General features: G+C 46.7%; 1 protein-coding gene across 3 annotated transcripts in view; it reads left to right on the forward strand.

Moving 5' to 3' along the window:
- The window catches only part of TRIOBP (TRIO and F-actin binding protein), a 65,717-nt gene that overhangs the window by 36,101 nt on the left and 12,884 nt on the right, over positions 1-16,732 (forward strand). For all 3 annotated transcript variants that reach the window (XM_081211090.1, XM_081211089.1, XM_081211091.1), the window contains exons 9-15: positions 6,903-6,959; positions 7,512-7,580; positions 8,677-8,766; positions 9,930-10,039; positions 12,252-12,810; positions 14,386-14,481; positions 15,756-15,903. In XM_081211090.1, coding sequence (XP_081067216.1) covers positions 6,903-6,959; positions 7,512-7,580; positions 8,677-8,766; positions 9,930-10,039; positions 12,252-12,810; positions 14,386-14,481; positions 15,756-15,903 — 1,129 coding nt within the window. The remainder of the gene's footprint in view (positions 1-6,902; positions 6,960-7,511; positions 7,581-8,676; positions 8,767-9,929; positions 10,040-12,251; positions 12,811-14,385; positions 14,482-15,755; positions 15,904-16,732) is intronic.

Below are 16,732 nucleotides of genomic sequence, written 5' to 3' on the forward strand. Positions count from 1 at the left end.
ACTGTATAATATGGAAGATCCACAAGCTGAAGCCTGCAGCTCTCCATCATTTTAGTGTTGCCATCATACAGGGTTAAATTTTATCCTTGCGCTTTTTCCACTGGGGAAAATGCCTGGCACACCATGCATCTTTCTTAGATAAATGTGCTCCATCTCATTACTTTGATGTTTGTTGCGGCTACTACTTGTGTGCTATCTTGCTTCTAATCTGCGTGATGGCCCAGTCTATTTGGACTTAAAATGCCATGGAGACGCAGTACAACATTTGGCTGCAAAAATGCAAATATATTACACATGCTGCATTCCTTTGGCCCCTTTTGAAACCTGGGTGTAACTGGCTCGAGTGATCCATTATAATCGCTTGCTGTTTATTGTTCATGTTTCTGTAACCATCTAAATACCTAGGGATTTTCTTGCAAAACTCCTTGTGTATTTCTTCTTCTGGGAGCTAGCAACACAGACATTGGTGGTTAATCTGGAATGAGATGGAGGAAACTAGGAAGTGGATAAGAGCATGGTTCTCTGGTTTGGTAAATGATGCAATGATGCTTCTGGTGCATCAAATGTTTTACAGTGGTGCCCCGCAAGACGAAAAACTTGCTAGACCAAAGGGTTTTTCGGTTTTGCGTTGCTTCGCTAGACGAATTTCCCTATGGGCTTGCTTTGCAAGACGAAAACGTCTTGCGCTTTTTTTTAAAAGCCGCTTGAAGAGGCGCAGTTGCGACGGACCGTGCTTTGCAAGACGAAAAACATCGCAAGACGAAAAGACTCGCGGAACGAATTCTTTTCGTCTTGCGAGGCACCACTGTAGTACTGTACAACATATGTGGTATTCTGGGATCAAATGGGACTGACTCTTAACGAAGCTAGAACAGCAATCCTAACGAATCTGAAGTCATTGGAGATGATCTAGTTTTGTTGTTGCCTTGCACAGTGCTGCTAGTGTTACTTGAATTTAGCATTGCTTGTTGTGACCCAGGGGCGGGTGGGCAATGGAGTAAAATTGAAGCTCATGGTTAATTGCACATTTTTTAGCATAGCCATCTTAAATTGTTGTTGAATGGAATCTGCATACATTTAAAATACACGACTTCTCCCAAATAATTCTGGGAACTGTAGTTAACCCCACACAGTTCCCAGTACCTTTAAACTACAGTTCCCAGGATTCTTTGGATGGAGCGGGAAATGTATGGTGCATACACAGTCCTAGGACCTGGACCAGCTGGTTTAAATTACGAGAAAGAACGTCAGGAAGAACTTTGTGAAAGTATGAGCCATTTTGCAGGGAAAGCAGACTGCCTCAGAAAGTTGTGGGCTTTACTTGGTTCGATATTTTTAGGCCTCAGCTAATTGGAGATGCTGTAGCAACAGATTTTCTGCATTGGCAAATGGTTGGGCTTGATGTTGTTTGAGATCCCTTCCAATTCTATGATTCTAACTGCTGTTGCTTGCTGCTGTTTGCACCATTTTCTACCTTCCGCCGTGATTTCTAGTTGCCTTTCTGAGAAGCAGAATGGGCACTGGCTTCCTAACTCAGCACATTCTGACAGTGTTCTTCAGTGGCTCTTCACTCCTTTCCCTTCCTCCCTCCCCCAATGTGCTGCCCAAGCAATTGTTTCGGTCTTCATGCTCTAGCAATGTTTAGACTGCGGTCATTTTTTTATCACATCCCAATTGTCAGCATGAGTTCCTTGGCTTCCTGTGACTTTTTCATTCTTGCCTCGTTGCCGGCCAAGGGAGGCCTTTTGGTTTCAACCGGATGGCTCATCACTCCACTTCCGAGTTGATTTGTAACGTGACGTCTCTGTTGATCTGAGGCAACAAAAAGACCATTGGGGCGTATGTATGTCTGGGTTGGACAGGACAATTCTGTGGTTTTTTTTCCAAATTTGCTAAAAACACTTGACTCCCGCACTAGACTTCTAGGCCATATTCATGCGATACATTTAAAGCACTATGATCCCGTTTTAAACAGTTGTTGCTTCCCCTGAATATTTCTGGGAACTGTATATTAAGGGTGCTGAGATGATGATGATGATGATGATGATGATGATAATAATAATAATAATAATAATAATAATAATAATAATAATAATAATAATAATAATTTATTTATATCCCGCCCATGGGGCGGCTTCCAAAAAAATATTAAAATACTGTAATACATCAAACATTAAAAGCTTCCCTAAACAGGGCTGCCTTCAGATGTCTTCTAAAAGTCTGATAGTTGTTGTTCTCTTTGACATCTGGTGGGAGGGCGTTCCACAGGGAGGGCGCCACTACCAAGAAGGCCCTCTGCCTGGTTCCCTGTAACTTGGCTTCTCGCAGTGAGGGAACCGCCAGAAGGCCCTCGGCACTGGACCTCAGTGTCCAGATAGAACGATGGGGGTGGAGAAGCTCCTTCAGATATACTGGATCGAGGCCGTTTAGGGCTTTAAAGTTCAGCACCAACACTTTGAATTGTGCTCGGAAACATACTGGGAGCCAATGTAGGTCTTTCAAGACCGGTGTTATATGGTCTTGGGGGCCACTCCCAGTCACCAGTCTAACTGCCACATTCTGGATTAATTGCAGTTTCCGGGTCACCTTCAAAGGTAGCCCCACATAGAGTGCATTGCAGTAGTCCAAGCGGGAGATAACCAGAGCATGCACCACTCTGGCGAGACAGTCCGCAGGCAGATAGGGTCTCAGCCTACGTACCAGATGGAGCTGGTAAACAGCTGCCCTGGACACAGATATGACCTGTGCCTCCATGGACAGCTGTGAGTCCAAAATGACTCCCAGGCTGTGCACCTGGTCCTTCAGGGGCACAGTTACCCCATTCAGGACCAGGGAGTCCTCCACACCTGCCCGCCTCCTGTCCCCCAAAAACAGTACTTCTGTCTTGTCAGGATTCAACCTCAATCTGTTAGCTGCCATCCATCCTCCAACCACCTCCTGAGAGTTGTTAGGAGAACCCTATTCCCCTCCCAAAGCTACAATTCCCAGAGTTCGCTATGAAGAGGGATTGATTTACACCACTCTGGGAATTTGTAGCTCTGTGAGTAAAATAAGGGTCTTCTAACAACTCTCAGCACCCTTAACAAACTACAGTCCCCAGAATTATTTGGAGGAAGCCACAACTGTTTAAAGTGGTATCATAGTGCTTTAAATGTATGGTTTGAATGTGGCCTTAAAGGGGTGCCTGGAAATGGGTAAAAGACAATGCAACGAGATCTCTCTTGGAGACTGGCTGCATACCTGAACAAGAACTACTGTATGCATCCAAGACAAAATTAAAAACGTCACTATTGAATGCAAGTGTTGCTTCTACACTTGCTCCAGGAGAAAGGATCTGCCAAATTTCATGTATGCTCCACTTTTTGTCGTCATCGTGGGTGCATTGTTGTTACTGTTGTTGTTGTTAAATAATAACAACTCTTTTATTTTAAAATTTAAAATTTTATTATAGAATTTTACAGTAAAGTAAATAGGAATTGGGGGAGGGAAGAAACAAAAGAAGACACAGGATAACGTAACAATAACAGAATGACATTAAAATGTTAATAATAATAATCCTGATTTCTAAAAGGTAGGGATCATTCCGTGGCAACTTAACAAGTTGCAAAACAATAAAGTGGAACAAACAACGTCCAATCCCTTTTAAAAGTTAAACGTTCTTCTGGGTTTGAGAGTTTTAAATCCTTCTGTACGGATGGGCAGAGGTGCAACTGTACCTCGGCAGAGAAAGGGTGGTTTGAGCATGAAGCAGTGAGGACGTGAGGACCGCACAGTCCCATTTGTTGACTTTGCGTCCCCTGCCTCCTCCCTGGGGTGTTTAGCAATCCTGGAGGTGCAGAGTGAAGGAGCCTGGGGCACCTGGCTCTGGTTTCCATGTGGCTTTTCTTTCCCCTCCTTCCTGTTGACATCCAGTCCCTGCAATCGGACACCCCAGCCCAGCCCAGGCAGCGATAGGCTGGGAATGGCAGTTGTAGCAACAGGTGGCCCTGCCCCGTGTCCAATCCGGTTGTACCGTTTGCGGCGGGCCGGGACTCCTCTGTGCTTTGAGCCTGCCTGCCATAACCTTGGGTGTAACCCAATAACTCAGCCTTGGGAGATGAAAGCAGGGAAAGTTTCGCTGAGCTGGGTTTGCAAAATCACCTGGCCACCCTTACGGATGCTTTCGTAGGAAAACTGCAGGGAACTCTGAGCACCCACCTGGAAGGAGCTGCTTCCCACTCTTACCTTCTTCCCAGGTGTGGAGGATGTGGCAGGATGTGGCACGGTGGCTGGACAGCTTTCCTGTGAATGGCCATCTTGATGCAGATGACTCTCTGGTATGGATAGGTCCCCTTCTGCTTTTCCCATTTCAGGGGCGGAGAGAGGCACCTGTCTGGTCTCGCTATGGCATGGAAACCCATCTTGAAGTCTCAGGATTGTAGAATCCAGATATACACCTACTGACTTGTGTTCAGGCTGGGCCTGAGGCACCCCCAATTCCTTTTTGAGGAAAAGCAGATCTTCCCTGCCTCACCAGGAACGGATCTATGTGGAGCTATGTGGGGAAGCAGAGTAAATGAAACCTCTGCAAGGCAGGCTGCGTCATTAGCAAAGTTGAAACGGTTCTGAAAAGTACCGAAATCCAAGAGAATCGGAGGAGAGGCAAGATAGAAAGGTTTTTGTGTGTAGTGGGGGTACATTTTGCTTGTGAATGGGGGTGTATCTAGCTTGCTGCTTTTGATACCTTTATTTGTCCCTCCATTCCCCCTTGATATTTATAGTAAGCGGTGCGTCCAAATATTTAATTGTTTTCTCCGGATTTTTATTGTGTGTGTGCTGTGTGGGTGGGAGCTATGCCCATGTTTGATTTTGTGAAGCAAGAGGGATGAATGTTGCTCTATGTCAGCTGTTCTGAACTGGGAGGCAAAACTGGTTCAGCTGTAGCAGCCGTTTGGTGAGAGAGTGAGTGAGTGTGTGGCATTTTGGCTTTGATTTCGCATGGCATCCACCCTGTTTCTGTTGACTGTGCACAAGGCCTTTGCCAGCAGGTGGGGTGATGGTGGAAAGTGGGGGGGGGGCAGGTTGAACCTCCCTTGCGCTTCAAGAAAAGTGCTTTTAATCTCAGATCTGACTTGTTCCATAGCCTTGGGCAAGTAATTTTAATATATTTTATGTTTACTCCTCTCTTGTGTGGACATGACAAAACGAATGCTTGTTTGCTTGTTCAAACGAAAGCTGGTGAAAATACGCTTTGGATTCTTTTTTCATTTTCACAAACAAAACAGAACCCAGTCTTTCTACTTCATGGTCATGATTCTAGTTAATAATGAAAAGATGCAATTTCTGAAGGAAAGCTAATGATAGGAAGTGGTCTGTCCATTTTTTCAAATCATTTCTCTCACCTTGACACAATATTCATTATGGGTGAGGAAATCATTGGGGGAGGGCCAGAATTACTTGCAGAAATGAGCGGCTATGAATTTTTATACTATTCAACAGTGGAGTGGACTCCCTCGAGAAGTTGTGGACTCTCCTTTCTTAGAGGTTTTTAAGCAGAGGTTGGATGGCCATATGTCAGGGATGCTTTAGTTGAGATTCCCCTATTGAAGGGGGGTGGACTAGATGACCCCTGGCATCCCTTTCAACTCTAAGATGCTATGATTCGGTACTACAGTGATGCTGTAAGTGTTACTCAAAATCTGAACTGAAATAATTTAGCAGCATCCCTAATGAATATGTAATTTAAATCTGGTATCTCCTGTTTCTCTGTTCCTGGTGTGCTGCTTACAAAAGAAATTGTTAGATGCTGTGTGCTATCTGATTGAATCAGGAAGCTCATTCACTGTTTATGTATTTGTATATACACTCAGCATTGTGGGTTTTTTAAACAAAAACCAAAGAACCAGATAAATATATATTATGTTTTGGCGTCAGGAAAATACAGTGCATTTAAAATTAAAATGCTTAACACACACAAAAAAGCTCACAGTAGCATCAATTAATGGTAAGCTTAAGATCGTGCAATTATTTATTATTGCATTTATATCCCACTTTTCCCCCTGTGAGCTTTAAGTTGGCACATATGGTTTTCACAACAACCCTGTTAGGTAGCTTAGGCTGCGAAACAGTGACTGGCCCAAGGTCACCCAGTGAGCTTCATGGCTGAGTGGAGATTTGAACCCTGATCTCCCAGGTCCTCGTCAGACACTCTAACCATTGCACCATGTTTGCTGGGGATAATTGCTCCTCTCCAAAGAACAGAAATCCCTGGAGTGCTGTAATAGTTATTGGAGCTAGGCAAATTAGATCTAGCTCGAATTTTCTCTCTTGGAGTGCTTTAACCAGGGGCATAGTAAAAAGTCTGGGGTGCCTCTCTTTTTTAAAATAAACTTTCTGAATCAGCTTAAGGGACTGTCTGGTCCTGCTTTCCTTGATCTGCAGATGTTTTGGCCTCGCATCAGCCCCAGCCAGCAGGCTCAGTAGTCAGGGACCAGGGAATTCTACTTCAAACCTTCTGCAGGCCGGCAGGTTGGGGAAATGTATCATTTTCATTTTTGCACAACCAGAGACTAGCCAGACACCTCCTCTGCTCGTTACAAGTAAGCGTAGAACTTGATTCTTCTAATTGCCACAAGTGTCATCTTTCTACGCTCCACTTTTCCAGATATTTATTTCAACCATTTAATCCATCTTAATTACAATTGTGTATGCATGGTATACAGAAACTCAGCCCATTATTTTCATCATATACAGACTATAAAATCAGAATTCAGTGATAACACCTGCTAGAATAAAAAGAAAGTCTTCCTTTTTTTGTTCAGGTATTGTTAGATCTCAGACATACAGATTTCTTGTAGACGTCTACATTTGTCTTCGATCTCATGCGATTTCATAAATGTGTGTTTTCCCCTCCCTCTTTCCAGCCGGATCTTCTCAATTTCAAGAAGGGATGGATGTCCATATTGGAGGAGCCAGGAGAGGTAAGTCCAAAGAAATAAGTGTATTCCTCTTCTCCCTCCTCCCCAACAAGCAGCAGGGACGACTGCTGCTTTTGACTTCCCTTCATGGCTGAATGTTCTGTTTCTTGGAAGCTTTTCTTGTGCCTGGTGCGTGAAAATCTCTCCGGATTTAAAAAACAAGCCAATAAATGTACAGAAAACGAACCTCTCTGGAGCAACCTTGCAGAATTCCTTTTTGGAATGAAATGGATGCACAGCTGAGAACCTGGGAATCCCAAGACTAGGCCTTCTTACTGCTACTTTTACCTAGCATGCTTTGTGTATTCCACAACTCCTGTTGCACGTTTCCTGTCAATCTCTGCCCTACATCTCATTGAATAAATGCTGGGAGGGAGGTGTCTCCTGAGCAGATGGAGTGGTCGGAGTTGAGTTTGGCACCTTCTTCTTTTTTTATTGAGTGCAAGTTTGAAAGGTCAATGAACGCTGTGCACTTCCGTCGATGTTTTAATTTAGCTCTCCCCTCTTGTCTTGCCCTCCCCCTTTTCCTTCCCTTTTTAATGGTTCTGTCTGCAGTGGACGAAGCATTGGTTTGTGTTGACAGACTCGAGCCTGAGGTATTACAGGGACTCCAATGCTGAGGAGGTAAGAAAAGCTTCCTGGTCTTCATGACCTCTCCTGCACGGGGGGAGAACTTGCACAGCGATGGAGAGAAATTTACAAGTGTTCTTTGTTAAAAGCACAGCATGCCATTATTACCTCTTGTTTCCAATTTTCAGGTTGTGAGTGTCGTTCCTTGTGTAGCCCACACAGCACCACACAAGCACAGGTCCTGGCTGCACCATGTGTTTGTATAATAATAATAATAATAATAATAATAATAATAATAATAAATAAAAAATTATTTCCTCAGCCACTCTGGGCGGCTTACAACATATCTAAAAACATCAATCCTTAAAAACCTCCCTAAACAGGACTGCCTCCAGATGTCTTCTAAAAGTCAGATACAGTCGTACCTTAGATCCTGAAAGCCTTGTGAATCAAATGTTTTGGCTCCCAAACGCCGCAAACCTGGAATTAAATGTTCTGGTTTGCAAACGTTCTTTGGAACCTGAACGTCTGCCTGATATTAATAGAGTGGTTGAACAATGAATCCCCCTTCCTTGGGAACTTGCTTTCAATGTATGGTGCAGATGTACGCAGGGGAGGCATTGGCAGGCTTGGGGGAAATCAATTTTGCAAACGTGCAAGAATCTTTGAGGGGGTGGAACCCAAACCAGCTCAAGGAGGACTGAGCATGCTCAGTGCTCACCCCAATGCTGACTGTTGGTCTAAAAACAGAAAACTGGAGGGGTGGGAGTGGGAATGGCTGGAATCCTGAACACATCACACTGCAACACTTTGTTACAGTTTCTGCTTGTTGGGCATTATTATTTGTGGGGGGGGGGACAAGCAAAAGTGTACATGGGACACAGCTTGTAAGGGCAGAGTGGAAACTATGGGAATCCTATATCCTATTTTCTATTAACTGAGGAGGAATAGTAAACTAGAAGTTTAATAATGTCAGGTCTGTGGGGTATGGGGGAAAATATTGGAGGAAAGTAGATAGGATGTGATAGACAAGTGCAGTGTGTGTGTGTGTGTGTGTGTGTGTGTGTGTACATGCATGCTTGTTGTTGGTGGTGGTGATGCTATTAAGTGAGGTTCCTTGTTTAAGCTGATGGTCTGGTGGTTATTTCAGGCCGATGAACTGGATGGAGAGATTGACCTTCGCTCTTGCACCGACGTGACAGAATATGCAGTGCAGCGGAACTATGGCTTCCAGATACACGTGAGTGCTTAGAACCCGTTAGAGTCTGGATGGAGCCTATGCGTATTTTAGATTATTAGATACTGCTGCAATAACCATGCTGTTTGAAGTGCGGAGGTGGGGTAGATATTTCTGCCTGCAGTTCACTTCAGTCCTTGATTATATAGTGTACAAGTTCTTCATTCTAACACCAGGGCACATATGTTGGGTGGTTGAGTGGCAAGGGACCCAATTCTTGATTGATAACATTGTTCCTCGAAGTAAGGAAGAGGTACCACAGCCCATGGACACACTTCCAGGTGGCAAGCGCCCCTGGGGATGCTTGGAGAGGGCTGTCTGCTGCCAGCTTCAGTGAGCTCTCTTTTCTAATGGATTATTATTATTATACCCCGCCCATCTGGCTGCATTTCCCCAGCCACTCTGGGCAGCTTCCAACAGAACACTAAAATACAATAACCTATTAAACGTTAAAAGCTTCCCTGAACAGGGCTGCCTTCAGATGTCTTCTAAACGTTTGGTAGTTATTTTTCTCTTTGACATCTGTTGGGAGGGCGGGTGCCACTACCGAGAAGGCCCTCTGCCTGGTTCCCTGTAACTTGGCTTCAATCCCGTGGAACAGGAGCACCTGCAGCCAGAAAGGAGAAGGGGGAGCGGAGTCAAGGACCATCATCTTATTAAGTGTCTGCAAAACGTGTCTGTAATTTACATGTAGAAAGTGAGACCCAGTAAATAAAGAGTTTGGTTTGGACCAAAGAGTCTTGGACTCAAGTCTCACTTAATTCAAAAGGCTCTCCTCTTTAGACTTTGGAAATATAAGAAATACCCATTTCACAGAAGAAAAACTGGTCGTACTCAGGGCCTCCAAACAGGCAAAATGCATGAATCACCAATGGCACCAGGCCAAAAAATTAGGCAACCCTCCTAAATCCAAAACAACTCAATTGAAAACAATAATAATGTGGTGGGGGAGGGGAGCTCAGGGGGGGCTTGGCAGTTGCTATTGGGATGAGCATATACGAGGCCCTGTTTAGCCAAGCCCCACATTTTTAGGCTCTGTGGAAATAGATATGTTTGCCAGATATGCTTGAAGGGTTCAGTGGCAATGAAGCCTTGCATTGCATCTTCAGATCTCTTTGCTGTATCGGAAGGAGAATACATGTCTGTGTCCGGTTTTCCCCTTTCAGACTAAAGATGGCGTCTTTACGTTGTCTGCAATGACATCGGGAATCCGGCGGAACTGGATAGAAGCTCTGAGGAAAAGTATACGCCCTGCCAGTGTGCCAGATGTCACAAAGTAGGCACCTTCTGATATTTCCCCCCTTGTCTGACAGCACAGCAATTTTGATCCGTTTTCCTGATTTATTAATTGGCCTGATTTGTATGAAACAGTAAGCCAAAGTTAAACAAACTGTGGCTTACTGGGGATGATTGAGGGGGTTGGTGTGTGGTGCTCAAATGGGTCCTCTCCTCCTCCTGCCACACTGGGAGGAAATGGATCAGAGCACTGGCTTGGCATTAGGCAAGAAACAAATGCTCACCATTTCTCTCTCTCTCCAAAAATACATGAGAACAAGCCAAGAACACTTGTTTCAGTAAATCTGGTTTTGTTCCTTTGGCCATTGCAGTTGCTCAGTGTGTTATCCTATGTCACAGATAAGCTATCTGATATTACTCCTGTGATTAAAGACAGTTGCTTGCTGCAGCAAATCATTAGCTGCTGCTTAAGGGCAGGTGGGCAGTAATGACCTCTTAGCCAAATAAGCAAAGACACACAAGTTCTCTTTTGGTAGTTCTGATGGTAGGTTAATACTCATATCCTTTGGGTGGGGAGTTCTGGAGGCCATGTTCAGAACAAACGTGGTAGAACTGTGAGTCTGACAGAGAGTTTTTACAGTAAGGAAGCTGCATCTATTTAGCTTGAGATTAGGGACTCTCCAGCCCATGGGCCAGACCTCCCCATTTGGCCCTGCTGGCCATTGGAGCCATGGCAGACCCACCTGCCCTATACCTGAGCATCAGGTGAGGTGGGTAAAAACCCAGGCTCACCTGAAAAGGGGGTTTGCAGGCACCACCCATCAGCTTGTTGTCTGCTGACGGTCAAAGCGCGTCTTTCAGCACGCATTGCAAAGTGCTCTGCAAGACCCTGGCAGCCAAAAAAACAACAGTCGTCTGATGTCACTCTGCCCACCTAGAATCATAAAATTGTAGAGCTGGAAGGGACCAAGCTGTAACAGCTGGCATCTAGCCCAACACCCTGCAATGTAGGAACCTTTTGCCCAGTGTAAGCCTTGAACCCACAACTCTGAGATTAAGAGTTTCATGCTCTACCAACGGAGCTCTCCCAGCAGGTATGAGCCGGCCCACTGATCTTGCTCAGTGTTGTCTATAGTAACCATCAGTCACTCTCCAGGGTATCAGGCAGGGGTCTTTCGCAGTCCTGATTGGAGATGCAGGAGATTGAATCTGAGACTTCCTACATGCCAAGCCTGTGCAATCTGGTGGGCCTCTGTAAGAACAGGATTAGGGTTGGGCGATGCCGGGTGTTCAACATCACGATGTTATCACCCACCAAACATCACGATCTGGCGATACACTGCGATGTTGACACAATAAGCTGCATTGACCCCAGTCCTCGAGGCGCCAGGTTGAAACTGCTGCTGTCCGAGGGAGCTAAGGCAGTTTCACTTCAGCGCCTCGTGGGGCCGGGGACGATGCAACTTGTAACCGGCGCTGTGGGCGGAGGGATTTCCTCCATCCCCAGCACTTGGCATGGAGGGAACTTGCACTGCTCAGCCAGGAGGCACGAAGGCTCCCGACCCCCCAGCTGAGCATTAAACTGCTCTCACCCCACCTCTGGCTTGCACAAGCCAGAGGCTTCTTTCAATTGCTCTGCTGAGAAGCACGTAGCTGTCCGTGCTTCCACAGAGCAGTTTAAAGTAGCCGAGGGAGGAACAAGTTATAACAGCTGCCAATATACTGCCAGGTGAAGCCTCTGTCATGGTCTGCCCCTCATACCTGTCCTGGGCGATACAGTCATACCTCATGTTACGTTTGCTTCAGGTTAAGCGTTTTCAGGTTGCATCCCATGGCAACCCAGAAGTAACGGAACGGGTTACTTCCGGGTTTCTGCGCATGCGCAGACGCGCAAAATGACGTCACATGCATGCGCAGAAGTGGCAAGTCGTGACCTGCGCAGACGCGGGTTGCGTTCTGTTCAGGTTGCAAGCGGGCCTCCGGAATGGATCCTGTTCACAACCAGAGGTACCACTGTATATCAATACATTTCCCAGGCCTAGGCAGGATGCTGGGGTCGATGGGTCTTTGGCCTGATGCTGCAGCCACACACAAAATTTCCTTTTGTGTCGCCACGTGACGTAGCAGGGCTGACTGCACTTGGGCTGTTCTCAGATCTGGGCGTGACCACATAACAGAATTGGGGAGAATTTTGTATGGCCCGCTTTCGCAATGCTTGCCTGCGCCATTCCCACCTTTCCTCCTGATTTTAGGCTATCTGACAGCAATAAGGAGAATTCCTTCCGCAGCTACGGATCCCCCAAGAGCTCCGTCAGGACAGAGGAGCAGCGGCCAAGCACAGGATCTGAGGCGGTAACCAGGAGTGGCAGCAGCAGGAGAGCAGATGGGCCGCGCCACGCTTTTGACTACGTGGAGCTGTCCCCCTTGCAGCAGGGGCCCACGGGCCACGGATCTCCACAATGGACAAGAGGGAGTGTGAGAGCCACAGAGGGCGTGGCCAAGCGCGAGGAGCTGGAGAGGGACCTGGCTCTCCGCTCCGAGGAAAGGCGGAAGTGGTTTGAGTCTCCGGCCACGGGGGTCCTGCAGACAGATGGCCTGGCAGGGGACGTCTGCCCTAAAGCAGGAGGCCACGAGGCTCCGGGGGGCCCCCTCTCCGAAGCCCAGAGGACTCGGCTGAGCGAAGAGATAGAGAAGAAGTGGCAGGAGCTGGAGCGCTTGCCCCTGAAGGAATCCAAGCGGGTGCCCCTGATGGCGCTGCTGAACCAGGGCAAAGGAGCCCACGAGGGGGCAAGCGAGGCGCTGGAGAAAGAGGTATGGTTAGTCATGGCGTGGCCTTAATCGTTTTCAGGAAGAGAGTACTGGTTCCTTTTTTTCACAAGCTTGTTTCATATTTTGTGTCAGTGTTAAAAACTAATCGCCCAATGGCACCTTAACCCTTGGTATGTCTAGGTGCCTTTTTTGCAATGAGATTTTATTTATTTATTTGTTTTAATCGCTTTTATTTGATTTTACAAATATAAATTTATAACAATACCAAATACATATCCATATAAAGAGATTTCTCTGAATCTCAAGATTTCCCCCCCCCCCCCATCCCCTCCATGGGTCCTATTGTTAACATTTTCAACTGCGTATTATTTCATAATCTATATTTTGTATCTATCCATATTATCCATAGTGTTTGTCACATTACAAGTGAGATTAAAATCCTGCTAATGTTTTCATCTGCTTACAGTGATCTCGTAAAATGAGATTTTTTTTTAATTGCTGTTATTATTCTTCATTTCATTTCTATATTGCTTTATATTTTAAAGGGGGGTGGAATCTCAAAGCGGTTTTACAACACATTAAAACATCAAATAAAACAATCCAGAATAAAACAAATTCAAGCTTCCAGGAAAATCTTTCAGATCCTTCTCTAAATGACATGTGGCTTTTCCCCATGTTAATTTTCCTACTTATTTTATATAGCTGCTCCATAGCAGAAGTACTGTAGGAAGCCATGGTGGTGTAGTGTTTAAGCGTGTCAAGACTAAGACCTGGGAGATCAGGGTTCAATTCCCCACTCAGTTATGAAGCTCACTAGGTGACCTTGGGCAACTCACAGCCTCTTAACAGGGGTGTCCAGACTTTTTCCAAAGAGGGCCAGATTTGATGAAGTGAACATGTGTGAGGGCCGGCCGAAGTAGTTGTTGAGCTTTTTTTAGGATTTTACCTCAGGAAAAAAACAACTGCCCCAGGGGCCGGATTAAACCGACCGGCAGGCCGGATTAGGCCCCCGAAACTAATTTTGGGCATGCCTGTTGTAGGGATTAACTGAGGAACGGGTTGGACCATGTATTCCTTGGAGAAAAAGGTGGGATTTAAATGCAGTAAATTAGCTCTTTGGTTTGCCTGCTTAGGAAAGCTGGAGAGGCCAGCCAGATGTCAGTTGCCAACCCAGAATCCAGAGATCTCCACACCGTCGCAGTTGGACCCTCGCCAGTCGCAAAAAGCGCTTGGCTCATTTCTGACCCTGCTCTGGGTGCCTCGGCCTCTCTCTGTTCTGAGTGTATATTGCCTTGTTGCAAAGAGCAGTGGTGGCTGGTGCCCCTTGAGATTGGTAGGGTGGCAGGCAGGGAGACGGGCAGTAGGGGGAGCCAAAGCCCACGACAGGCAGAACCCACTGATTCCAGCTTTATCCTCCCTCCTCCTCCCTGCTAGGTCCTGCAAGGACCACCATGGAGACTAAGGAGGAGGGAAAAGCTGCCAGGCAGTGCCCACCCCTTAAACTGGCAAAATGGCAGGCAGGTGGGGACTGGATAAGGGCAGACAGAGGTTAGTGCAGCATGTTGATTGGAAGAAATCCTTCAGTATGGTTAGACCTCGTTTTTTCCCCCTACACAGGTCCAGGTTCTGAGGTCACAGCTAGAGTCCTTGCGTGCCCACAGTGAAGCAAAATCTCACCGAGATGGGCATGCACCCCGAGGCTACATCTCTCAGGTAACAATATAGCCTGGTGTGGTGATCTGAATCTGCCAGCTTTTCATTTTCTCTCCTCCCCACCAAGCCCATGCCATAAGGGCAGGGAAGCAAGGACTGGGGGTGTGTGGAGTCAACCTCATTTGCTTGCACTTAATATAGCTTATTGCTGCCATAGCAACCACAATCAGACCCATCTGTAATCAATGCTAATTATTTGTAACTGTTGTATGCAAAGACCTCCCTGCCTAATGCATGGCCAGGGCAGTCTGCTTTAGGAAAGATCAGAAGGGAGCCTGATCCTGGCCTGCCCTTATGCGTCACCTTCGTTGGTCTATTTATGCACCAAAAATAAGCAAAGCGTAGGTCTGGAGGGAAGAGCGGCAAGTTTAGCTAACACTGAAAGTGTTTATTGCACTCTTGGCCCCTGAAGCAAGTTGCCATATGACTGCAGCCATCTGCTGAATCACAGTCTAGAAACAAGTGTAAAATACGTATATTTGCACACTACATTTTTAAAATTGTTGGTACATAAATTAAAGCCGCGGGAAGAAATTGAGAACTGGTTTGCAGTCTTCATGTAATGAACTGTAAGCCTTATAAAGGCTCAGTTTTGCTCCGCTTTTGTGTTTTTTATACGTTTCTTTCCATTTGCGATGTGGTTTTTATAAACGAACGGTCATACGACTCCATCTAGTGTACAGTGTCTGTGGTGGTGGATCTCTACCATTCTTTTGCGACCATTTGCTCTTCGTATGCCCCCATGTGGCAACCCAAGATATAAGCATGAGAGGGAAAGGCACTTCTGAATATTTCCATTTCACCATATGTGTGTGTGTGTGTGTGTGTTTTCAAGACATGCAACCAGCTCTGGCCGGAGCGGAGAACCTTATTGTCCTCCAGATGCCACTGAACTACAACTCCCATCATCCCTGATCTTTGGCCATGATGGCTTGGGCTGAAGGGACTTGGAGCCCGACATCATCTGCAGGGCTACAAGTTCCCCATCCCTGAACAATGGGGAGAGCTGTAGGATGACATCATGATGACTACAGCTGCTGCTGCTACTTATAGGAAAAAGTTGGGTATACATGGCCAGTGAGCCAGCTGTCTTTTAAGCACCTGAAATCTCTCTTGAATCGGGGTCCATGGCTTGGTTTGCCAAGCTTAGCCTTTGTTCACCCTAGATTTCCCCCCACTTAAGTCTTGCAGTCAGGCTGCCTGCAGCATTTCATTCTCTTCTCTTCTCCTCTCCTCTCGCCCCTGCCACCCCCAACTCCCGATCTCTTTGGCAGGAAGCATGTGAGCGCAGTTTAGCAGAAATGGAGACTTCCCATCAACAGGTTATGACGGAACTGCAGCGGCATCACCAGCAGGAGATGGAGCGGTTGCGGCAAGAGAAGGAGCGGCTTCTGTCTGAGGAGGCAGCTGCTACAGCAGCAGGTAGGAGCTACTGTGTGTTCTTGGGTTGCTGGATGTGCCCCTTTGCCTAGCTAAGATATGGTCATTAGAGCGGTCCCTTCGGTCTCCTAACAATTCCTGGCAGCTTTAACAGACTACAGCTAGCAGGATTCTTTGGGAGAAACCGTGACTGTTTCAAGTGGCATGATACTGCTTTAAATGTGTGGTGCAGACCGACCCTTGTTGTTGTTGTTGTTTAGTCATGTCCGACTCTTCGTGACCCCATGGACCAGAGCACGCCAGGCACTCCTGTCTTCCACTGCCTCCCGCAGTTTGGTCAAACTCATGCTGGTAGCTTCAAGAACACTGTCCAGCCATCTCATCCTCTGTCGTCCCCTTCTCCTTGTGCCCTCAGTCTTTCCCAACATCAGGGTCTTTTCCAGGGAGTCTTCTCTTCTCATGAGGTGGCCAAAGTATTGGAGTCTCAGCTTCAGGATCTGTCCTTCCATTTCCTGCCCCAGCGTTGGGGAAATCCAGTTCTAAATCCCTGCTTGGATATGAAGCCCATTGGATGAGTTTGGGCCAGCCAGCCACCCTCAATCTAACCTACTGCACAGCATAGTAGAATGCAGGCTGGGGGATGACTGTCTTTTCCGTCTTTTAAAGCTCCTTAGAAAGGTGGGACGCGGGTGGCGCTGTGGGTAAAAGCCTCAGCGCCTAGGGCTTGCCGATCGAAAGGTCGGCGGTTCGAATCCCCGCGGCGGGGTGCGCTCCCGCTGCTCGGTCCCAGCGCCTGCCAACCTAGCAGTTCGAAAGCACCCCTGGGTGCAAGTAGATAAATAGGTACCGCTTACCAGCGGGAAGGTAAACA

Source organism: Podarcis bocagei (genome assembly GCF_964188305.1).
Source record: "Podarcis bocagei genome assembly, chromosome: 10".
NCBI lineage: Eukaryota > Metazoa > Chordata > Lepidosauria > Squamata > Lacertidae > Podarcis > Podarcis bocagei.